General features: G+C 37.3%; 1 protein-coding gene across 4 annotated transcripts in view; it reads right to left on the bottom strand.

Annotated features, from left to right (window-relative positions):
• Positions 1-26,564, bottom strand: part of scaper (S-phase cyclin A-associated protein in the ER) — a 321,703-nt gene that overhangs the window by 218,587 nt on the left and 76,552 nt on the right. For all 4 annotated transcript variants that reach the window (XM_072552951.1, XM_072552952.1, XM_072552954.1 and 1 more), the window contains 10 exons: positions 23,493-23,758; positions 19,883-20,107; positions 10,405-10,578; positions 8,460-8,550; positions 7,009-7,126; positions 6,709-6,820; positions 4,873-5,013; positions 3,591-3,746; positions 1,080-1,222; positions 554-635 (listed from right to left, as the gene is read on the bottom strand). In XM_072552951.1, the coding sequence (XP_072409052.1) occupies positions 554-635; positions 1,080-1,222; positions 3,591-3,746; positions 4,873-5,013; positions 6,709-6,820; positions 7,009-7,126; positions 8,460-8,550; positions 10,405-10,578; positions 19,883-20,107; positions 23,493-23,758 (1,508 nt within the window). The remainder of the gene's footprint in view (positions 1-553; positions 636-1,079; positions 1,223-3,590; positions 3,747-4,872; positions 5,014-6,708; positions 6,821-7,008; positions 7,127-8,459; positions 8,551-10,404; positions 10,579-19,882; positions 20,108-23,492; positions 23,759-26,564) is intronic.

Raw genomic sequence — 26,564 nt, 5'->3', positions numbered from 1 at the left:
TTCCCATTTGAAAATAATTCTGGACAAAACAGATACAAAAGTTAAACCTGGCTTGATGGATCATAAGTTTTACATTTCTTTTTGTTTATAGTGGAAGTCAGTCACTGAACATATTCTCCAAAGTCTGCCAAGTTCTTTGACAAAGAACATAAAACTTGATTACAGCAAAGAAAAACACATTATAGGAACAATCTTATTACATTCCCCAGAAAGAAAGGTTCATCCTTTTTACCCAACAATACTCTTACAGACACTTAAACCTCAGTGAAGAGTAAATTAGTGTCCTCTCCAGTGCAGGTCTTGGAAAGGTGCCAAATTACATACTTCCTACTGAAATATAAAATGGATAGGTTCTGTATCAGATGGAACCACAATACCAAGTAACACATATTCAGTTGGACTTAATTTCAGAATTGCCACTGAAAGGCCCCTAACCTAGCAGAGTCCTTTTTAACTGTTGGCCTTTGCAGACTCATCTTAAGAACTGCAACATATACAAACATTTTGACGTGTATTTGAGAGGATCAGCAAAAATGGCAATATTATATAATACCTTCAGTTGTATTTTCTTTTGTAGTTCTTCCATAGCTTCTTGTTGAGCTGCACACAGCGCAGCCAGCCTCTCCTCTCGTTCCCTGCCAAAGGAACACAGAAAAAAGTAGTGACAGACTGACGATCTGCAGTGATTCTTGATATTTTCCGATTCCTACCATGGAAGGAGCCAGGAAAATAAGGTGAGAAGGTATACATCCTGAAATATATTTCTGTCCTTTTAACATAATCAGGATTCCACACGCAGGATTTGACATATCACAAATAAGTTTTGGATACTTCTAAGATAGCATCATACCTAACCCCAACCTTCCCTACAATTCAAAAGTTATATTGAATAGCAATCAAAACCAGGAAACATAAGCAATGTTTTCTCCCTCTGGTCAAGGTTTACAGTAACGTTCTGGCAGAACAAATGAGCTATGATGAGATCAATTAAGCTGCAGCTTTGTGGTCAATACATCTTGATATTATAACAATTGGCTCTTGAGGGGTGCACAGAAAATTGTTTAACATAGGCCACAAACCTGGCTCTTTCACGTGCTGCATCTTCCCTTGCTTTCTCTTTTTCTTGTCGCTGTTGCTCAATCCGTGCCTCCTGTTCTCTCCTCTTCAACATTAGTTCTTCCACACGGGCCTGACGCTCTGCCTCCAGTGCTCTCTTGCGTTCCTGCATTCAATCAAATCATTTTAAAACAAGACACTTTGCTATAGTTCAAGAATGATGAAAAATAATCCAACACTTCGCTAAATTTCCATTGTTTTCTCATAGACTTCTAACCGAGGTACACAATGTCAGCTACCCTCTGGTAAAGAGAATAAAATATATATAATTTGTATATGACCCAAGAGACCATCCATTCAACCACAGTCTCGCTCAGCCCTGTGCATACTCAAGCTTTTCCAGATGGTAATTTAATAAAGAGCAGATACAGCACCTGTGGCTAATTTTGCGTTCTGTAACCCAGTACGTTATTAACTTCAGCACTGTTCCACCTGCCAACTCAACATGGAGCAGACATTACATTTGACCCTTGGTTCAGTAATTCATAGAATAAACTAATTGAACTATCATAAGGAGATCTCTAGGAGGTGTAATCTCACTCTGATGTTTCAATTTAAATGTTTTGTTCAGGAGTACTTCAAGTGTTGCATCTTTTCCAGTTTCTAGTACAATACATCGTAAACAGTTTTACAACTTCACATACAGAACAAGATTTCTGTTTATTGAATTGAAAATATACAGAGATCTATGGTACATGATAGCTGATGCTAACCTGGTGAGATTGAAAAGTAAGGACCACTTACACTTGCATAATGCCTTGACGCATCCTTGAGGAAGAATTTAAAGGTGCTTCACTTGTTGCAAATGAAAATTATTTACTTCTGTTAAACAACTGCTGAAACACAATTATCTTTGCAGGCTTGATGGACTAAGGAGGATATGGACAGATTTTTATTTAGTATTGGTTTGAAGCGTTCTGAAAAGTGGGAAGGAAAGTGGAGTTGAGATTGAAATTAGATCAGCCAATGATTGTATTAAATAGCAATGCATGTTCAAGGTGCGTGAATTGCCTACTCATGGTTCTTATGTTCTTATTATACTTAATCTCCATGCTGCTATCTCGGAATCCTTCTGTATCTTTTTGCAACCCGTGTCCTTCTCGCAACTTATATTTTCACCTAGTTTTGTACCACAAGCAAAATTTGATACATTATTTTTATAAATAGCTGAGTTCCCAGCACTGATCCATGCTGTACTCCGCTAGTTATAGCCTGCTAACATGAGAATGTCTCATTGAAGCTAAAATCTTAACCCCATTTGCATGAACTCTAACTTGTCTATTAAACTTTTATGTGGCACTTTAAATGAATGCCTTTTGGAAATCCATATTACATCTACTGGCTCTCTTTAGCTATCCTACTAAATATATCCTCAAAAAACTTGAATAAATTTGTCAAACACTCCTGCCCATTTATAAAACTGAAATATCAGTAAAGCAGGGATGCTTTAAGTTCTCATTCAGTAGTCAGCATCTCAAACAAAGGAATTCTTCAATCTTGACTGAAGAAGGGCACTACTAGAATTATTCTACCCAGTAAAAGAAGTGACTTAATTTTATTAGATCAAAAAGTAATTCGTAAATTTACATCATCAATTGTTCTATGAAGTTTTGAGATAACATCCAACATAAATATTTTGCAAAACAGAATTATTTTGGATTGTTATTTTCCAAATTTCAACAGCTGTTTTCCTTTTGTCCACATTATATAAAGTGCATATAAAACATTCTCTCAGCAAGCAAACCACAGCAAATGTACAGGAGACAGAACTCAGTTATTAATGCTGAATACAAAGCCATATTAATGTGGTCCGAGCCAATGCTTTGCACCAATGCAGTAAGATGGCAGCATGCTTTCTGGAACCTTAGGCTGGGACCCTGATAAATTTCCTAAATCCATGGCAGATCCAACTCCTTTTTTAAAATTAAGTTGCTCAGGCCACATTTATAAAGCAATTATGGAACATACTCGGTGGTTTTGTTTAATGCTAGTATTTAAAAAAGGCAGAAATCTGGAACTGACCAGATTCTAGAGCAAATTGGAGCAAGAGTCTTTCTGGAATATGTGCAAAGGAAAAGCAATTCACAGGCATTATATTTGTACAGTAAACAATGCTTATTTCAATTCATACTTAGAGTAGGCATAGAGATCCATTAGGGTAAAAACAATGACTGCAGATGCTGAAAATCAAATACTGGATTAGTAGTGCTGGAAGAGCACAGCAGTTCAGGCAGCATCCAACGAGCAGCTCGCTGCTCGTTGGATGCTGCCTGAACTGCTGTGCTCTTCCAGCACTACTAATCCAGTATAGAGATCCATTAGCAAGGCACTGGACAGGGTACTCATCTCCAGAATGTACCCACTCCTAGAAGAATAACTCTTTTCACTAAGGCAAAGGATCGTCTTGACTTTAAAATGCCGCACTGTTCTTCGGCAGACTCAATACAAGTTTTCTTTCTCTGTTTGGTTCTAACCTGCACAGCCTCATCCCGTGCTTGCTTCTCCTCTTGCCGACGATGTCGTTCTTCCTGTAATTCATTCAGCCGCTGCTCGTACTCTTTCAGCTTTGCAAGAACATCATGACGCTTGTTTTGAGCTTCCAATGTGTTGATGAAAGCAATTTCATTAACCTGAAAGGACAGAAAAGATAAGACAGGTTTCCACATCCATTAGAATGTGATTGTATTTAAAATCTACATAGTTTATTCTTCAAATACAGCTGATATATTTAGTTTCCAAAAAGTCCCGGACAAATGAAACTTGTATATAGCAATGTACCCCAGGGTCACTTCCTTGTGTTGTTAGCTGACCTCAGATGGACAGAAACCTGGAGACGGTGTCTCAGATACCCTTAAGCCAAAGAGAGAAAAGAAAACTGAATGCTCCCAGGTTTCATCACTGACCAATGATAATCTGTACATGAGTTGAGGGCATGATTGGGCTCAACTTGAGATAGTCATCAGGGTTAAACATTAAGAAGGCCTAGTTTCATGAGATAGGAGAAGGCTGTTAATGTCTATCAAACGAGATGCCAAAAATAACTAGATCGTTCAGAAGAGGGAAGAAAACAGGAAATATTTAGAAGATAAGCTCATATATAGCATTACATTTCAAAATGTTATAATCTTTCCTTTTCCTCTCAAGTTATATCAATATCTAACAAACCTCTAACTCACATTGTAATTTCTTATCTACTCTGGGCTCTAAACTATCCAAAATATAAATAAGCTTGAAGTGCTATCTTCCAACTTCCTTGCTCGAAATTTAATTGCCCAGTCAGTTAACTTTGGCAAATCTATGATCTCTCAGTCCATGCAGAATTTAGAAGAACCTTAGAATGAGTTATTAAGTTGAAAGGTATTGTACAAATGTGTGTTCTTATTATTCCTCCTACCGTTATCATTGCTAGCAAGCTTAAAAAAAATCAAAGCAAAACCAACATTTATGTTTCAAATGACTTTGGTTTCATATGCAATGGAGTAAAAAGAAAAATCAGCAGTCCAATCCAATGACCCATTCTCTACAGGTATATGGTCAATAACTCAGGAAAATCAACGTTTTTTTTTGCACAACTGTTCATCGTTCCCAGTGGGTATTTCACCATGATAATTAGGTTCAATGACAGAAGACCATTAATATTTTGAAATTGTGTCTCAGTCACAGCTTTAACTTCAGCATTTTTCCCTCAACTTGGTACGTGATCAGTGTTCAGGCACTCAAGATGATCCAGCTAGTATCTTGAGAATGGTTCCAGACCTTAGCCTCTTCCTCCTGTGCCTTCTTCACTATTGCTTGCAGCTGAAGCTCCCGTTTCAGCTCAGCATGAAGCAGCTTCTCCTCCATCATCTTCCTCCTCTGCTCCAGCAGCTCCTCCTTCCACTTCCGTACTTCCTTCTCCTAAGGATATTCAGCATAAAATTGAACAGTTTTACAACTTCAGCACTTTCCTTACTTAAATAGCGAGCAACATACAAACTACAGGCTCTCCCTGTTGAGCTCAGAAAATTCAATGCCCCAATTTTCAGTCTACACGTCTTCAATGTTACGTCAATGACTACATAAAGTATTTCATTGGTTGAATTATGCTTTGAGAAGTTCAATGGCTGTGAAAGGCACTGGAGAAAGGTAAATCATTATTTTTGCTGCATCTTCAGCATTGGTAACAAACAAAATTACTGTGTGAGGTGATGTTCTTTGGAAGAAGTAAGAAAACAAAGGAGGATTCAATGAATGGCATGACTCTAGGAAACTCAGAGGAACAAAGGGTCCTTGGAGTGTTTGTTGATAGATCCTTGAAGGCAGCAGAACAGATTAATAGAATAGTTAAAAAGGCATGCAGGACACTTGACTTTATCAACTGTGGCATACACTATAAGACAGGCTATGTTGGAGCTATGGTTCGGCAACAGCTGAAGAACTGTATGCAGTTCTGGTCAGTGCTCTACAGGAAGAATTGCACCAGAGAGAGTACAGATGAAATTCACCAGGATGTTGCCTGAGATGGAGCATTTTATCTAGGATGAGAGGCTGGAAAAGGTCAGGTTATTTTCTTTAGAGCAAGGAAAACTAAGGAGACCTGATTTAGGTGTGTCAGATTATGAGGGACATGGACAGGGTGGAAAGCAGCTGTTCCCCTTCGTTGAAAAGGTAATAACAACAGGGCATAATTTGAAGATGAAAGGCAGGAGATTTAGAGAGGATTTGTGGAAAAGTTATTCTCACTCAGAAGGTGGTGGGAATCTGGAATGCGCTGTTTGGGACGGTACTTAAAAAGTACTTGGATAAGTACTTGAAATTTCATAACATTCAAGGCTATAGGACAAATCCTGGAAAGTGGGACTAATGTAAATAAGTGACCCAGACTCGAAGGGCCTCTTCTATACTGTATAATTCAACTTTACTAAACTACCATAATTACGATGCAAATAATGTCAACATACAGTACCTGTGGATTGGCTATAGAATATGAGTTCCAACAACAACAATGAAGGAGAGTACTTCTTCGAGGATGAATTTACATTTTCAGTTAGGAAATGTTATTTCTTATACTAACTGGCAAATTAAAAGACATCTTGCTGTGACATATAACTTGCTGGAAACATATCACTAACAAAAAAGTGTTTTTAGAACATCAGTCAATTGTGCTCTTAGTAAACACTAACCAAATGTCACCTATTGCCAGCATTATGCGTTGTCTAGGTCAAGCATTTGTGCTAGCATCTGCAGAAAGTTCTTTTCACTGCACTCAAACAGTATGTCTCAGCCTCAATCCAAGAATGTCACTGCCACACCACACCAATACGACACTTAGTCATTTTGGCTTTTTATATGACCTTTCTGGTTGGAACTACCAAATCAAAGCTCATTAACAGCAGTTTTGTTTCATACTTTACAACCATCTGAGAACTTCCTTCAAAATTGACAAATACATTATTTAAATGCCTTACTACCAGCAGATACAGGAAACAGGCAAACGTTCTGGCCTGTATTCAATGCAGGCAACAGATTGGTGCGTAATTCACTATGCCATCTAATTCCTCTGCCTCTATACTTTTAACTCTCACTGTTATAAACAGATTTTGTCTGTCTTACTCGCTCCAACAACTTCTGCAATTTCAGCGTCTGTTCCTCTCGTAGTTTTTCACGAAGTTGTTGGGCTTTCAGCTGCTTTTCCTCATGTTTCTTTTTTGATTCTGCAATTGTCCTGTTAACAGGAAATTTGAAAGAGAGATTCCATTACCAGAGAGATCAAATGCTTTTACAAATAAAATCCAGCACATTAGTGTACTCTGCAGATTGCAACATGTAATATAAAATGTTAGCTTATCATGAATCACATGCTGCACTAAAAAATTTTAAAAAACGAAAGACTGAAATAATAATCTTAATCACATTTTCCTCGATGGTGAAGAAAGCTTTTCATGCATCTGGATGGCATGTCCAGGTGGTCGTGCTGGCTCCTCCTCCACAATATCCCCCCATGAAGTACTCTGACGCCAAGGTTCACGTGCTATAAAGAATAAAATAGAAAAATAAGAAGAAATTAAATGGCAACGTGGACAATTAACACACAGATATTACCTTTGGAGAACTTCTGATGAAGGTTGCCACTTGAAATATTAACCCATCTTCTCTTTCCTTCTGCATGCTGATCAGTCCTGCTGTGTAATTTCTGTTTTCTTCTAATATCATAAATTACAGGACATTTCATCAAAAATTCACTTTAATAAAGAAGGACAATCTCCTGGTTTGTTTAGCCAAATATCCATGGATAACATGCCTTGAGAGTGTACACATCTCTAAGATGCAGTTTTAATCAGGTGTAGGGTGTAGGTTTGATATCCAGACTGGATATCAAACCTACACCCTAGGATAGATGTGTTGTCCCAGTCAAAATGGTGTTTTTTTTTTATCCTGGGACAGGCTAAGCAAAGACATGCCAGAGAATTCCGACAGGCCTGGCACTCCAACCACAACGCCATAAACAAACACGTAGATCTAGATACCATCTATCAACCCCTCAGAAAACAAACAGGAAATGACATCACCACAAACCCCAGGAACCCCATCCAGGACCAACGTATAAATAGAAAGCAGGAGACAACCGCTTCGCTTCACTTGGAGGTCGCCACTGATGATGTTACCTAGCCAGGTAATGAAACGTCTGGATATCAAACACAGTTCAGCGAGCAAACCTACACCCTAAACCTCAACCTGAGCCACAAACCTTCAAAACCTTGCATTAATCGGGTGTCACAAACTAAGGATTCCTACCTTTTGGACGCAAACCAAATCCAGTCAGTCCAAAAGTATAATTCTCAAAAATAACTTGTATAATTACACCAAGCTTGTAACTGGCATTCAGTAGTCAACTCCAGTTATGCCCAGGGGGAAAAAAACAGTTTAAATAAAATGAATGCCATAATAACGCTAACTTTTTTTTGCTCATTTACTCTTAAAAGCCAGGTTTCAGCAGAAATGCGCAACGCATATCAAAACATCTTCAATTGGTACAATCTGCTCACTTTCACATAGGATTGGCTTGGTAAGCATTTTTCAGGCAGGTCTTTAGTAAGTAGATTGAAAAAGTAGATTGTGAAAACATCATCCATCATACAAATCAATGCAAAAAACAACAAATTAAAGAAGAAAGATGAAGCATTGATGATCAAGTTTCAAATTAAAGCCCTTTCTATACTAAAGTCTTAGGTTAGAGATAAAAGTTAACAGTCACTCGCGTGGCATTCATTTATGGCCATCTTGCATGGGAAAAGATCCATTTTGCAAAAAAAAAATAACCACTGAAATGCCAATGGAATACACATTAGCTACAGTGCACATACCTTCATATTCTGCAAGGACATCATTCCAGTCCAGATTTTGAGACTGTGAGGAAACACTATAGAGAGACAAGCTGCCGCTGTTCATGCTGGCCTACACAAAGAAAGAACATCACTTTGATACACCGAATTCAACAGTTAGGTGTTGATAAAAGACCAGAAGGTGTACCAGCTTTTTACAAAATTAGCATCAATCTGCAAAAACAGGTAGAGTTTACACCTAGAAAATATCTTCCTCCTTAAGAATAATGATCAGTTGAGAAGGATCGAGCTGTTCTATCACAATAAAGAGACTGAGCTACAGCAGGTTGTTCTTCAGAAAATTTGTTTCAAATCTTTTTAAGCTGCATGTGGACTACATATTTTATAATAATTCCCTATTCAGTCACTATCAGTGATAGCAAGGCTTTTTGAAACTTAACTTCTTTGACCAAAAGTAAGTGGAAAGCAGTTATATCTTTTTGTGTTGCATGGCTGTTTGATTTGTGAAAATAAAACTCATTACGATATTGATATTGTCAACTCTGCTCAGAATTTCTGAAGTAGACTTGTTTTGTTTCCTTTAAAATATCAAAGTTTCCATTGCAGAGACTAAGGCTATTCGTATTAGAGCTGTAACCTCAACAGAAAACACATTACTGCAGCTCAAAATTACCTATGACAGGTGGGAAAAATCTAAGATAAATAATTATAATTATAATGATATTAAAAGTGCTGAATTTGGACTTGCTGCTATCAATGGGATTGATTATGCCAATGATTTTACCTGAAGAATAATGTTGAGGGTAAACAAAATTCTCCGAATGCCCTAACAGGGTTTGGAAATCAGTGGTTCTCCAAATAGCTTCCTCCAGTTCACTCAAGTCTACAAATATCAATTGATTTTTGCAAGCTTTGTCTGTTAATTTTTAAGTTTTTAATTTGGATTCTACTTCATCTATTTAAAAAACATTTTAGTGCTAGTGGATTAACTTTCAATCACAATTACTTTTAATTGTGTCATTTTTATGTTATCTTTTACCAATAAAGCAATTCTAAATCCATTTCAACTTAACAAATATCTTTTAAGCTAGTTTGCAACATTTTTTTTTCCACTCTCTCATTTTCAAATCACTTTTCAAATCTTTGAAAGCTCTCCATGGATATTATTTTAATCTCTATCCTCCTACACTAACTTGCAAATACTTCAAGGCCCTGTGCACTGCTCAAATTCAAAATTAATGCATTCATGAAGCAGATAATCCCTTGGTAAAACTAACAAAGTCTGCAGTGTAACCCCCTTTCAATACACTGGGTTAAGACCTCCATTTTCTGCCAGAACAGAGGAAACTCAAAGATGGATAATGGAAATTGGCTAGTTAACCAACATCTCCCAAAATATAGTTTTACACATATGGTATATATGGTAGACTTGGGAATGGCAATCAGAAGAATTTTTTAAAAAGTTATGTAATGTTGTTCCACAAAAAAAAATAGACATGGCAGACCATGCAATGGGACATACACCATGCAAGGCTTTTTTAATAACAAAAATTTAGACAGAAAAGGCAATTTCATATTTAAATATCTTATATCCAATGGAACTCTCAAAAACAGTTAAAAAGCAGGAAATCAGTACCAACAAGAGGTCCAACTGTATTGGAAAATACAATTAATTTTTGCTAATTTCCTTGTTCACAATCAATATTCAGCAATGCCTAAGGAAAAATGCCAACTGTAGATGCCAGATCTTGAATGTGCTCTGACATAGTCATTTAACCCATAGAAACCCAGTGTCTAAAGGTAATAAGAACGTACATCTCAGATTGGAGTTACCAAGATGGGTGGAAATGTACATTAACACCTTCAAGGAAGAGAAAAAGTAAACTACAAATTATATTTATATATTGAATGTCAAAGAATTGGAACAAACTGATATAAACTGTAAATAGATGTAGGTCATACTCACTGTGAGCTCGCTTTCAGTGTCAGTCTCTATGTTTATGTCATTGTTTTCCTCAGCCTGTATTTCTCTTGTTAATTGTTCTTCCTCAGCTATAGCATTAGCAATCGCTTCTTCATTCTCCTTTTCCAGACGGTTTGCCAGTTCCTCTCCTTTGGCAAGGACTGCTGCCATAGATTGCTGAGAGGGAAGAAAAGTAAACATGTATATGGGTTTTGTTAATGATGACAAAAAAAAAATCCAAGAATACCAACACATATATGGAAGAAGCTGGCTCTGAGCACAACTCTTTTGCACTTATAGATTACTGTTAATATTTATGCATAACAATAAAAATGAAAAGTATAATGTCTGTTCAATAATTAAATCCAATAAATAATGAGCCAGTTACACTGCAGAAATTTAATTCTACATTAAGCATAGTGCACACTAAGCACAAGTAATTCTGAGTTTTATTCCTCTAAAACTCAAATAGCCCAACTGTCCATGAGTTGCATAATACAGCACATAATTGTAGAAAGAACAAATGGGTTTCAACATAAATATGGAGGGGATTAAGTGGAGCGTGTTTAACTTATGAAGAAGGGTGACAAATGTACAAAACTACCAGAAAAATAGCCTATATGTTCCTGAAATCAACAAAGATTACTCCAAATTTCAAGTGAGAGGAGTGCTGCCGAGTGCATTCCAAGTGAATAATCACATTTCTGTTCCCTCCTCTGTTTAATAATTGAGCATGAAGTAATTTCATAGCCTCAATAAATCAATAACAATGTCATTCCTGTGGTTTCCTTACATTCAAGGGGCCACTTTTTCCTGCTAGACACAAATATGAAATCTTCCAGCCTCGTGGTACAAAAGGATTTGGCAACTTATCATGACAAATTGCAACATTCAACTCAAAAACAAGGAAAAGCATTTAATTCACCCCAATCTACCTAGTCATAAAAGGTTATACTTTACAGGACTGTATTTTTTTGTAATTCTCTTCCCTTTGCTTCTGTAAAGTTACTTAAAATGATTAATCATGAGTTGCTAAATTCAGTTTTGCATCATGGGGCTGGAATGTTTCCACAATACCTGCAGCTCAACATCACCCCATTAAGCGGCTTTACTGTGTATAAACTAAAACACGGGGAATTCTGGTGGAGGAAGCACCATAGCCCAGCTTCATCCTCCTTTCACAATTCCCATGCACGAACATCAGATACGGATCAGTAGCAGGACCTGTGGCTGGTTGTTGACCATGTGAAGGCAAATGGGTCACTCTGAACTACTCCCCTAACTAGGTCAGCACAAAAAAGTGTGGGACAATGAGTCAATGGTTTAGTACTACAGCTTAGGATAGCTTTATATAGAATACTAAAAGGGAATTAGTCTCAGATTATTATTGAAACCAACACAGAGCTAGAATGCACATTGCAGCATTCCTTTCAATAACTCTAACCCAAGCCTTTGAATTCTTATTTAGCAACTGTAAACTGATCAACATCACAAAGTGCAGAATGTACAATTATTTATATAACTTGATCTCAACTAAATAATTTAAAGAATTCTGCAGGAGTGTTATAAAGCAGAATTTGACATTGAACCTCATAATGGAAGATTAGGGTGATGGAAAAAAAAGGTGTCAAAAATTGTCCAGAAATGTCATTTCACAGGGAAGTGGTTCAATGACTACAGTGTCAAACTCAGCAATATCTATCTTGCAAAGTTCACCGTACCAACATCACAGGACTAAGGTTAAAATTGCAAGCGATGTCTCATAGAGTACAAAGGTATAAGTCCATCAGCGTAACAACGTACCACACAAAACTGTCTCCATCTCTGGCTATGTCCTGTCCTACTGGCAGGACAGAACCAGCAGAGTAGTGTAACAGTAGTACACAGTTGGGAAGGAGTTCCCTGGAAATGATTAACATTAAATCTGGGCCCCATGAAGTCTCATGGCAAGGTAACTACCTGCAGATTACCACGTACCTAACCCTATTACCACTCTCCCACTGCCCAGATGCTAGACTATGCTTGGTCAAGTTGAAGAGAAAGAACCAATAAGAGGGAACAAGACTCAACCTCATCCTTATTAATCTGCTTGCTGCAGTTACAAGACAGCATTGGCAGAAATAACCACTGCATAGTCCTTGCAGAGACGAAATCCATTTTTCATATCCATCATGCTGTGTGGCACACTAAGTGGAATAGATCTCAAACCAATCTGGCGACTTAAGATTGGGCATCCATGAAGCATTGTGGGCCATCAGTCGCAGTAGAATTAAACTGAAACACATGGCCTGACATATTCCCCACTCCATCTTTAGACCATCAAGAGAGTGTTGAAACTCTGGCTCAAAGAATGTAAGAGGGCATGCAAGTTGCATGCGAACATACAAAATAGGAACCCCAGAAGTCTACTTTTCCATTCAAGAAGATGATGGCTAGTTTGTTTGCATTTCAAATTCTATATTCCCATCTACCATCAATAGCCTTTAATTCCCCTGCCTAACAAGAAAGCCAACTAGCTCTGTCTTAAAAATATTCGAATTCTGACTAGCTAGCAGTATCCACATCTCATGAGAGAATACATAAATTAAAATAACCCAACCTTCTGAGGTGGAGTACCAAAGTCAAACAATCCTCAAAGAGAAAAAAATTCTCAGCTCTGCGCTAAAAGGGAGAGCCCTCATTTTTATATGTGGTCCCCTAGTTCTGGACTGATCTACAAGACTAAATATACTTTCCACATCCATCTTGTCAAGGTTATTGATGATCTCGTACACTTCAATCAAGCCGTCCCTCACCAGGAATGCCTAAAGATGAGAGTCAACTTGGTGAAGCTACAATACAGGACTATTTGCATATCGAATAGCATAAACAACGAGTGACAGATGGGGCTAAGCAATTACACAACTAATGAGTCGCGTGTAGGGTGCTGGAAAAGCACAGTAGGTCAGGCAGCATTCAAGGAGCAGGAGAGTTGAAGTTTCCAGCATGGGCCCTCCATCAGGAATTCCTGATGAAGGGCTTAAGCCCAAAACATCGGCTCTCCTGCTCCTTGGACGCTGCCTGAACTGCCGTGCTTTTCCAGCACCACACTTTCAACTCTGACCTCCAGCATCTGCAGTACTCACTTTCTTCCACAACCAATGGATCAGATCCAAGCTCTGCAGTCATGCTAGATCCTGTCATGAATCATAGTGGACAGCTAAACAACTGACTGGAGAAGGCGGCTCCCCGCAAATATCCCCATCTCAATGATGGGGCGGCCAAGCACATCAATGTAAAAGACGAGACTGAAGTATTTGCAACATCTTCAGCCTGATGGTTCGACTGGATAATTAATTTTGGTTTCTTACCAAGGGTCCCCATATCACAAATACCAACCATAAGCCAATTCAATTCATTCCATGTGACATCAAGAAATGGCTGAAGGCACTGGATACTGAAAAGTATATGGGCTCTGACAACATTTTGTCAGTAATACTGAAGGTATATGCGCCAGAACTTGCTACACCCTAGCCAAGCTGTCCCAATACAGCGAAAACACTGAATAATGTGTAAAATTGTTCAGTTATGTCATGCACACACAAAAAAAAGGCCAAATCCAACCTGGCCAATAATACCCCCCCCCACCCCGCCAAGTCTACTCTTAACTGTCAATAAAAATACATAGAAGAGATCTTCAAAAGGTACTATCAAAAACATTTGCTTAGCAATAACCTGCTCACTGCTACTGAGCTTAGGCTTCGTCAGGGCTAGTGAGCACTTGACCTCATTACAATCTTGGATCAAACATGGACAAAAACAAAAAGAGCCGAATGCGAGAGTAGAAGTGATCTTGGCACTGGGTAGACGACACAGCTATGTGCACTCTCACTCTTTGCTGCAAAGAACAATGTCAATCTGACTGATTATACTATTTCCATTACCTAAAATGTCAATTTTTTTTCCACCCTTTAATGACTTCCTGTACCACAGTGCAACGGTCATTTAGTCTATCTACCCTGCAGCACCCCACTTCCATTCAGTCAAGCTGAAAGAACCTCAACTTGTTGGACAACTGCAGAAGCAGAGGCCCCTATTTTCTTGGCCTCTCGGTCTCCTTTTCAGTCACTCTTCTGTCCTTGAATACTGATCTAATCAGAAGCCCCTGTAGTTAGAGGTATGATTGTCTTGTGGTACAAAGAATTAAGGTAAGTTTTCCCCTTCTTGATACACTGTTTGTAGTTCAGCATCCAGTCAAATGAGCTGAGTCTTCCTGAAGGTCAAATATTTATCACAGAAATGTTCACCTTCGATAAAACTGGCATCCAGGAGCTACTACAATCTGTAGCTATGACACATCACCTAACTTGGCAGCCGCTATGTGTTCTAGTTAGCCACTTAAATTATTATATTGAATTAAATTTACTTCTGTTTAAATATATTCTCGATGTTGCTGACTGCCTCTGGATGCTCCTTTTGCTTGTTCTTTTCGACACAGTTGTCTCTAGTTCTTCCAGACATTGCTGACTGCCTCTAGCTCTCACTGGGGACACTCCATTTTATTTTACTGTAAATTGATATTAATAAGCTGATGCTAGGGCTTTGACTCTGTTCTGCAATATAAATATATGGGCAGTGCCATTCTTAATCCCGGTTGCTGGCATTCTGTCATTGTGTTTCTGCGCAAGTTCAGTCACCTAATGGTCACATTGACAATAATTGCAGCCCTTTCAAATTAGAAAGGACCCTCTTCTGATTTCTAGTGATGTGATAGCAAAAACAAATTTAACAGCTACTTGCATCATATGTATTATTTTATAGGTACCTACTTTCACTGGACAAAGTGAAATACTTTTAAATTTGATGGTGGGGCTCGTGTGTTCAGGCTTCCTTACAGTCTCTTCATACAAGTGAAAAAAAAATTGAAGCCCTTGACAATTTAATTTCAATGTCGCTGGTTTGGAGGCAGTTCAGGGAGAAGTCTCAAGACAGAAAAATTAACAAAGGCCACACTTTCAACTGTTGCTCTATGACCAATGTTGCCACACATCAATGTGAACAAGAATGAATTCAATTGTCTGATACATTTCTCATTGGCTCAGCCCAAATAAGAAGTGACATTAAGTGAGATACTGTTTCCTGTGGGACCAGAACCTCGCGTATACCAGCATCTTTGGGAGACATGGGGAGAAAGAACTGAAAACTGGATGGGCAGAACATGGTAAATTTTAATGTGTATAATCTTTCTTTCATTGTCTAATCACAGGTTGGGTGTTAATCATTATGTTTTTAAACTTGCAACACAAATAGTCTTTGTCACTATGCAATTTAACATCGTATACACATACATTTAATTCATCAATAAAATTGAACTATTATAACCTTAAGATACTGCCAGTTCCGCACAGATTTAAAGTGATCATTCTATTTGTGTTGTCTTGCACTCTGAACTCTGGCTGTCAACAGTAACCTTGTGCTGTTTGCCCTAACTGCGAACATTGTTTACACAGACCTAGATCCTTTAATCAACTGGCATTTTGACCAAATAGCCAAGAGGTGACAGACATGTTCCTTTCCCATCAAATACGTAGGGAAGTAGAGGTAACATCTCTCTTGTTAAAGAAACATGGGCTGCCATATAACATTCAAAATTAACTCAAAAAAGGTCTGGGAAAGTTTGATACCATATACATCATACTTGCAAATTTTTAGGCCTCCACAAAATAGTAAACATTTCAAAAGCAAAAAGAAACAAACTCTGCACCTTCAGGGAGCAGAAGGCTGACAGACTGCCCTTCTTCTTAAAATCTACAGGTTTCCAAAGTCTAACTTGGCTTGATCAGTTGTTTCCAATTGACACTCACCCGTTTCCTACAATCTTCAATCTTGCTGGTGTCCCCATTACTTTCACACAAATTTCTCATTTAAACACAGTTGAATTGTTACCATAAAAGATCTAATCTCCTACCAAAGGTCACTTCAGTCTCAGCACTGGGTCAAATGTGGTAAGATGCAGTTAATTGTTGTCTCCTAAAGCACAAGTCAAATTCTGTTTAAGTGTGACTAGGAAGAAGCCAAGAAAGAGGGCAGCGCAAGAACAAGGGGAGGTAAAACTGGAGCAATAAACCTATATTTCATTTTAGTTCTCTTAAAAATAAAAAATAATTAGGTATATATTTTGGACAGAATTTTCCATCAGAACATAAGCCAACCGTCCATCAATGATGATGTTTTGATACATCACTGGATCTTTTCATGCACGGCCTTCCGTTTTATTTTAGTTCTTTTAACAATGTGACATATTGAAATGTTCCCACCATAGACTAAGTTAGATGCATTACACAGGGTAAATATTCTCAACATGTTCCAACAGAAATTCAGAAGTTTTTTCTGCAGTTAATCAGAATGGCCTCATCACAACTGGTTTACAGAAAATTTCCCAATGAAAACTATAAGGTGAAAAGGCCAAAAGTAAGAACAACTTATGCCAGTCTTTTGTATGAACACGAATGCAATGTCCGACTATATTGGCATTAGTTAAAATGTGCATGTTGATGACCAATAGGTATAAATATCAACCAAGATACCAGGGATAACCCCGATCATCTTCAAAATAATGACACAGGAACGCTTCCTTATAGTTAAGGGGATACATGACAATCTAGGTTTGACATTTCATCCAAAAAACCAACACCTCCAACAATGCAGTACTCCCAGAGGACTGCAAATAGGGTTTTGAGTGAAAGTATGTTGTATTATTAGGGCAGCTATCAGTCCACCATATGTCTTAATAGAAAATTTAAAGACAAAAGTTTCTTATCTGAACCCACTCAAATGGATTTTTCAGCATCAATTACAGCAGGAAGCCCTGCCAATCTTGTTGATTTGTGCTTCAGTGACAGTTGGAAATTAATCTTTATATTTTAAAACACGCCTCCATATTTTTGCACAGGTATTAATAATTCCACTTTGAAGAGATGAAGGAAGAATTCTTGATATTTAACTTTCATTAATCCTCTTAAGCACCTATATATGCCCAAAGGTCCATGGAGCACCAACAATTACAGATCTTATAAGATATAAATCATGGACAAACATGACACAACAATATTCAAAGCATAATTTTATATTAAGTGCCGCTTCTACTTGGCTCAATTCAAGGTATGTTAGTTCAGCAATAAACTGCATGAATCCCACCAAGATTATAAGCCATACTTATCAACTGAACAGAAAACAAGACGTTCTATTAACAGCCAAGATGTTTCCGTTTTGCCAAGTACCAAGTAAATATTTTTTAAAATGGCTCCATTTTCCCCTGAATTCTTCCTTGATTTCTCAGCAACGACTTCTGTGTCTTCTTTCCCTGCATTTGTGCAATCAGTTCAAAATGAAAATGTATTTGTCACTCTGGCAATGGGGTTTGTGCCTGTCTCTACTGAAACCTGCAATGCTTTTATAAGATTTTATTTCAATTTTTCTTTCTCTTATATTCTCACAAAGACATTATGCTCTAAAGCCTTTGCTTCCCTTGAGAAAAAGTTAAGTGACTCAAGTGTTGGCAACTTGTCATGGGTTTTCATTCTCAAGAAAGTTGCATAAAAAGTGTTGATAAATAACTCACAAGAGTTAAGGATTAGTTTCAACCATCAGCAATTAGTCCTTCTGTAATTTTTCGTGATCTTGTTAGTTCACGAACCAATCAGATCACATAAAAACATCAAAGTCTAATTGCATGCTTCTTGTGGGTTACATTCTCATTTGATCAAAAAACGTGAAAAAAGACATTTGCAGTAAAACAGTGGGACATCACCACATGAGACCCCTTAGATAATTTAATGCAGCTTTAAAATCCCCGCCTCACAAATTAGAAGTGATTTCTAGACATTGTGGATTCTGACCTTGGGTAATCATTTTAAAACAGAGGGTGAGAATGAAACTTTTACAATTCAAGGTACATTTAATGTTTCTCAAGTTAATTAACTGGAAAACGGCACAAAATAAAAACAAAAGTCATTATACTGATTGGTTACTGGGTACAAAGAGCAATTCAAAATTTATAAATGGGCCTATAGTGTACCTTTAAGCTCAAATCATGAAGCAATTACTGAACATTGTGTAACACATTTTCAACATGTGCAAGCACATACTTTATAATTGTTTTTAATCAACTTGTTTGGATATGTTATAATACTCTGGCCCAGGCATACGGACACTATCGCTACATCGTAAGACCCCCCTTCATTACAGCGTAGAAGGACATAATTGGTCAATTATATAATTCAAACGAGAAATTACACAAAACACATTAACCTCTTTGCTTCTGGGGATCTAGTAGATGAATATTTTGACTTTTACTTCAATTCACCAGTGTCATGGTTTTATTTTATACTTCAACTTTAGTTAACTGAATACTTTCCCTAAAATGTTTGCATTTGGCAGTAGAATTTATCCTGTTCTTTGTTGTAAATTACAACCTGCTCCCATTCTTTCCATTGATTTGTATCAAATTCCTGATTTTCTTCCTTCTCTATACAAATGAAGGAATTTTAGTCAAATACAATTTTACATCAATGTTTTATACTTAATCTTAGTTTTGGGAAGCTGATCTATATATGCCCTTCTCTCCCATTTACTTTATACCAGATAAACAAAGGCCTTTAAAGATCACTGCAAAATCTGTATGGGTTGGGTGTTAAGCTAATACACAAATGGCATGATGCACAGTTTAAATTCAGAGTGCTGTAAGCTAGAGAATCAGAGGTAGGTACAATTGCAACATTTAAGAGGCATTTGGATGAGTATATGAATAGGAAGGATTTGGAGGGATATGCACCAGGTGCTGGCAGATGGGACTAGATTGGGTTGGGATATCTGGTCGGCATGGACAGGTTGGACCGAAGGGTCTGTTTCCATGCTGTACATCTCAATGACTCTATGAACACATCATAATGAGCTTTGGAAAGGTATTACAATAAAGTAGTCCATAAAATGAGAAAAGGTTTCCTGTTGATTTCTGTACACTGTTTCTGTTCATCTGTTTGACTCAGTCATCCACCATCCCCCCCTTCCCTAGCTCTTTCTCATCCACATGCTACCACTGGTTACATCAACTTCAAGCAATAAGCCACATACCAAGGTACACAGCTGACCCAGTTCTTCTTCCCACATTTCTCTCTTCTGACTGGTAGTACCTCTGTCTCTTGAATCAGGAGATAAAAGATTCAATATCTGAAGAGAAACTGGTACTACACACTCATCCAGGCTGTTTTTACTACATGTACATTGCTTATTTGAATGCACACTGTTTTTAAAACTTATACATGGCTACATTAACATGAATCTTGTGAAGTGGTGGGAAAAAAATTGAAGAAGTGTTTTCTGAAGCCATAGTTTTGCACTGAAGGAAATTACTTAAAATACAGAATATTGTAAACCAGTGCATTTCATGAACACAAGGTATTCCACACAAGCAGTATTCTACACTTAATCTCCTGGTACTCACATTTGAAAGATCGCCAGAGAGATCCACGTCAGGTTCCAGTTTTGGAGTGTCTGATGAAGTTGGTTCTTGTACAGAAATGACAGGTATTGCTTCCACATTTACATCTTCTGACAGACAGGCGACATCTCTTTCACTTTCAATAGAGTCTGTACTCTGCTGCCAAGACTTGTCTTGCAAAGGCACATTATCAGGCTGCACTGGATCTGCAGACATGTTTGCTGTGTGCTAATGTAACATAATGCTTATTAACAAGATGTTTCAATGGCTTTACAATTATTCAAAATGCTGCTATTGATTAAAATACAAAGCTCTCTTGGCCCAACTCTCCAGAGTTAAAGCTGTACAAAGACAATTTGTATTTGCTTCCAACTAGATACTGATTAGATTAGAAGCACCTTGTAAGCAGGAGATTTTGTTGCAGGCTATAAAAGAGAAAGCACCTAAAGTGCTTACATGTAAAATAAAACCACTTCATATTTTAAAACCAGTTGAATTAGAAATCCTACAGTGGAATAATCTATTTACATGGCAGGATGGATTTGTAACCCCTGGTAGAAATATACAACTGACCACTGGTGCAGAGTTTGGTCAAAGACTTATCCAACTGCTGAGGAAGATGGATATAGGCTGGCTGAAGGACAATCACATCAAAAGGTTTGCTCTTATATTGTAGATTGAACTGCAAAGAGCCTGAAATAATCCATCAAGCATAATCAAAACAAAATGGGTGTGCAGCCAAAACAGAGCTTGGAGAGGGATAGATAAAAGTATGAGCAGAGATTTAGGTTTTCAAGAGAATGTTTTAGAGCTTAGGTTGCTAATTACTGGGCAAGTTGGTCTTGGGGGTGCTGGATCTATTCTTCCAAAGGAAATACTATAAATGATATGTCCAATTTGCAACGTAGAATGCACACACCATCAAAATCTCTTGCAATCCAGCCTCCGAAATCCTGATGATACCATACTATGTATGGCTATTTACTTATCCGATTTGAATTTTATAAATGTGAACATTTGCTAAAGACGGTACTAGCCTCGTTACATAAATGTACAACCAGAATACAAAAACAATTGTCAGAATTCAGAAATTAATGGGAACTTGCTACATAGCACTAAAGGTCTGTGGTATGTTTCAAATTGTCTGAAAGGCGAAACACACCAGCTTTAGTGGTATCTAGAAAGTAACTAGTTAAATGAGAATGCTTTTTTTTTTGCAGTATCATGTTTATCAGGCTTTTAGCGAAACAGAATTTCATGAATTAAGTATATGACTGCAGTCACGAGTCATAACAATAAGCCTGAGGATTAAAGGTAACAATGTGTTATAAGACAAAGTCGAAAGAATTATTATACACTTGAGAATATTTATGAATTCAGTAGTATCTATAACCTAACAATTAAAAATTATGTTAAATTAATTTCAAGAATATTAAGTACAAAGCTACTCTGTTTTCTCAACTATTATCTTTAGCATACATACATTATTGAATCATTTCATACATTACTAATATGAAATTACAATGACTTGTTTATTGTGAAATTTGTGCTTATCAAAGGAAGCTTTATCAGAGTTGAGGTATGGAGCACTATGTCAGCATCATGTACATTCAGATCATTAATTTCAAAACATTCAGAATTTTAGCTCTGGGTGGAATACCTTTACTATCATTATGTCATCCAACCATTCAGTAGCTAATGGTTGGGTGCCAGCACAGGCACTAGTCCTGGAAACAAAGTGTCCTCTGAAGCAATTCAGTTACTGAAGGGGAAACTTTTCAGAGCCAAGAATTTAAACATACATAATATCCAACATAAAATGACAATTTAATACAAATCTGTAGTCTCCTGGGCTCTTGGAATGATTGATATTTCTAGATTATGGATTTATAATACTAGACAGAATTCTGAATTTCACATCAGTGCAGGCTAATTCTTCAAAAACCAGCAGTAACCACATCATGGTCAACAATTCTGTTCTGTAAATTCTGCTGCATGTAACGGATGCAAAGTGAATTGAGAAATGAAAATGGAATAAGTTCAGAAAAAATTTACTGTCTCTGGTGGCACTGGATCTTTATACAAAATATTCAGACACCTGGTATTCAGAACATTTCTCATAATGGACCAGAGCTGCAGATACCAAATAGTTGTGATAAAATCTCTTCCCTGAAGGGTTGTTTTTCAGAAAACAACTTTTGTTGGATGGTCATTTTTGTGTGTGTGGTGTCAACCTGGATATGAAGATTCCCGATCAAAGGGCAGGTGGTGAAATAGAGTCTTTAAAAATAAGTCAATGCTCTGTTTGAAATCTGAAAGCATAATAGTGTAATTACATCACTAAATAGGTCTTTTTTTTCAAATTACAGGGTTACAACACTGTTGGAACTACGAACAACCTCAAGTATGTGAAAGATAAATGCTTCTGCAGTCAGCTTTCGACCAGCCAATGCTACTTAAACTAGACTGATGTATCTCCTTGTGCATTCCATTATACCAAAGTCATGTCTCCTTGCCTTAGTGCTCTCCTCCTGGAGCATTTTGTTTCTGCCCACTTTTCATCTACATAACTGTCGACTAAGCTATGGGTTCATATTTTTCCCTCTGAGGCTCTTAACTTTGCTTCTTCATCCAAAAGCTTATTTTTGCTTCTCCTCTCTTTAATCACACTACCAAATAAAAATCTGCATTTCAACTTCATAGTTTTGCTTTTCCCTACCTGATTCTAAATTTCTCCCTCACCTTCGGGACCCCATTATATTTCCAAAGATGTTCTTCATAACTTATCCATGCTCCCTTCCGCTATTTGTTTTTGTTGCTGACTCTCCTACACCTAAGTCCAAATTTCTCTGTTCCTTCATTTAAGTTCAATTCCAACAGATTGCAAAACATCACATCTAGTTAATTATTTGTATGTGATCCTTCATTTGCCACAATTGCTTATTTATTCAAATTAACTAATTACCATACAGGCTGCCCACACATTCTTCATTCTCCAAGGCCTATTTTTATTTATTCCTTTGACAATAACTGTTTATTTAATCTGCTTAATTAACTAACCAATGTTAATTCATATTCAGATTCGACTCCCACCAGAGGGAAAAAAAACCTCCTACCAGAGGAGCGATATGAATACAGTTGCAAACAATATGCAGATGACACATTGCAAACCAGGACATGACATCAGCTGCACAAAGTGCATAAGAGAGAACAGTTAATATAAACCTAAAATAACTTAAAACTGTTGTTACTACTGGAACTTTATGAAAATTTGGAAACTCGCCATTACAAATTCAGCCTGAATATTGCAATTAATGATCACAGTACAACTGAAAAATGAAAGCAACTGAGCCTTGACAGGGAAAGCAAGTATGCTTCAAAAATGAAGCACTTGCACAAGTAAATATCCTCTTGTTGGTTGCATTGTACTTAAAGAAACTTTTTAAACCTTGACTCATTTCATTTGATGACTTCATAATGACTACAAATGGAACTCAATTTAATAAAATTGTATATTAGCTGTCTCACAGCATTTTTTAAAGTGATTGTAAACATTAAATATTAAAAAAGGAAGATTTTACCAGTTTATTTAGTTTATGTAGCTAGTGCATACCTTGAGGACATCTATAGAGGTGTCTTCATTCCTGTTAATTAACTTTTCTGGTGAATCTGTCATGCTCTCAGAACTAGGGCTACTTTCAAAGTCTATTTTGCTATTCTGGGAAACTGAGAGCCCGTTTTCTTTATCACTGTCATCCTTAAGACTCAGGTACATCATGTCTGAAGTCTTAGTAGAAGCATTTGCAGCCATTGTGGCAGAACGTGATCGGGTAGCTCTTCCACGCTGTACTGTTTCCCATCCTTCGGTATCTTTCTTTTCTACAGAGAAGTGAACAAAGACAGATTGGCAAAATATAGTGTTAACTGATATCTGTGTAAAATAGTGAGTACTGCAGAACGGCAAGGAGTTTTCAGTTTCAGTTGTACAATGGACAAAATTAACAAAATAAAGCTCAGTTAATAATTCACATTCCAAAAACATCACGGAGGCCCTAAAGTCCCTCAATCTTGCTTACACTCTCAGCTACAATGACACAAGTGACCTAAAGGAAACTGGAAAATAAACAAAGAGGCTCAAAAACACTAAATTTCATTTCAAATACAAATCTCATCTGGTCTATGATTTTATTGATCAAAAGCTTTTTGAGAAGGCATTTCTGACAGCTACATCAGTAACTACATGCACACACAAAACAAACTAAATTTATTTTAATGCCATTCGAACTTTCCTAACCTGAAAATCTGCAACAAATCTGAAATTTCAGCATAATTGTTTGCAAATGAAAAAATGGGGTAATTTATAAAAATGGTTTTGCTCGGCAATTATTCGTTATCAATTGTTGATTGCCTGTTGGTCTAATTGATAAAGGCACAAATCAACACAGCACCAGAAGATCCCAGGTCTGAATGTGTAACAAGAAATAAATTTGAATGACCTTGCTTTGGGATAGGAGAAAGGATCAAGATTGGTTGTTCCCATGGTAAGAATTGCAAGGATTTAGATTCAGGGATACATGCATGCACTTCTAATAAAACAATGCAGAAACAATAAAGCTTCACAACCTTTGCCCTTAAATTTCTAGGTTTATACTGCAAATGTAATTGTATCAAAGGACTAGAAATGCTCAGGGGCAAAAGACAGCACCTAAATGAGAGAAGTGTCAAAAAAGAATTAACTTGCTAGCATTCCAAAATAACATACATCAAGCAGAAGTTATAGTTCTGATTGGACATTCTACTGTTTCTACAGCTGCTTCATCTACCACAGATGTTAAACAGAAGAATATCAATTTTCATCATTACCCACAAATCTGATCATTGCTCTCAAGTATCAGATTCTCTGCTATGGTGGGCCTAAAACTTTCCCAGCTTCCTTATGTACTTGTACAGTAGTCATGCATAAGCTATGCAGAACTGTAGACATAGCAGATGTTTGTGAACTACCAGTCTCGCCAGTACATACTGTAAACACACAAAGACCACCCAATTTGAAGATGAATCTCATTTTAGCATTACACATTTGCACAATATCAAAACGTGTGATTTTTAAATGATAAATCTTTAATATTTTAAGGTTTGCAACAGTGTAGAGGTAGTAATGCAGTGTGGATCACCCAGAGGTGTTCTTGTGTTTCCAAGAGTGACAACAGAAATTGGAAACAAGTCAACTTAAAGGTGAGAAAAATGAGAAGGAGGCTGACATTTGAATATACTCCAACAAAACAAATTTGCAAGTGTCCGGTGAGTCAAGCAGGAGAGAAAATCCAAAGATTGGATTTGATCGGTTATTCACAAGGCTAAGAATAGAATTATTATTTAAAGCAGACATCTCAATCTGCAGCATGCTAGAAGGATGGAATACAGATATAAGAAGGTTGGCTAGTTTTACTGGTTAAGAAGTCTTGCATGCTGCTGTGGGGGCTGTTGGGAAATCTGGCGCACGTTTTAAATAGCTATCAATTCATGAACAGTTGCACCTAACTGGAAGAATTTATATTATGTTTGAAGTGTGGACATGTTTCTTTTCCAACGCTGAGAAAACCAGAGAATTATTCAAAAGAAATGTTGCAGATTGAGGTTCAAGATCCACACTGGAGAAGCAAGGTTCCAGCCCTCTCCAATTGGAAATCTGATGCAAACATGCCATTCAATATTTCATGGTTCACATTTCCAAAACAATTAGTTTACTCAAAGCAAAAGGAACCCACATAAACTTAAGAGAAAAGTTTCAGGGAATTGATCAACCAAGTACGTACCATATGGTAACATATGATCTTATTGTTTTGCAGTCAATTATAACATCTCCTTAAGAATACATTACAGTGCAAATCACTATTTTACATATGACTAGTTTTGTTGGAATTCCTAAAAAATCTCTTTAAATTATCCACGCACTTTACGGGTATTAACTGCAACTTCAGCATGAATTTTTAAAAAGTCTTTCTCAGCCTCCACTGAGTTTAACCAAATTTAGAGCGATATTACCTAGAGTCTCCATACACTCCAACACCCCCAGGTGCCTTTGATCAGCTTTGCTATTCTCTCATTCTAATCTTTACGAGGAAAGGATATTGAAATTGGGGAATTAAATACCAATCTCCACCACAAGTTCCAGGCAATTTGACCCATCACTCTACACTCTTATTTGAGTGAGAAGATTCTGAATTATAGTTTCCAACCCTCTGAGTGGCACTGGTTTCCTGAAATTGAGGGATCTTCCCCACAGACACTCCACAACCCCAGCTTGACTCACTGATATTGTCAGCCACTCTTAATGCCTCAGATTCAATGACATCACTCACCCACAGCCATAGCAAGTCACAACCATATCAAGCACAGGTAGGACGGGTTGAATAGTTGGAGAGCTCAGGAATCAGGAAAGCTGGAGGTCCGAGAACAGAGGGTTCAGAGAAAAGAAATGAAGACTTGAGAATGAAGGCTGGAGAATGTAGGCTAAGGGGAGAGATGTTGAAACTGGGTCACTGAGAAAGAAACAGATAGTAAAGGTGAACTAAATCTGGGACATTACATGGCTACCATGCAGTGGGTTTCACTGGAGAAACAGAATTATGAAACAAAAAAAAACACAATTCTTCACTGCAAGAAACAAGGAAGAAACTTTCTA

The sequence above is a fragment of the Chiloscyllium punctatum genome, chromosome 33 (assembly GCF_047496795.1).
Source record: "Chiloscyllium punctatum isolate Juve2018m chromosome 33, sChiPun1.3, whole genome shotgun sequence".
NCBI classification, from domain to species: Eukaryota; Metazoa; Chordata; class Chondrichthyes; order Orectolobiformes; family Hemiscylliidae; genus Chiloscyllium; species Chiloscyllium punctatum.
This window is presented reverse-complemented; position numbering and strand designations above follow the sequence as displayed.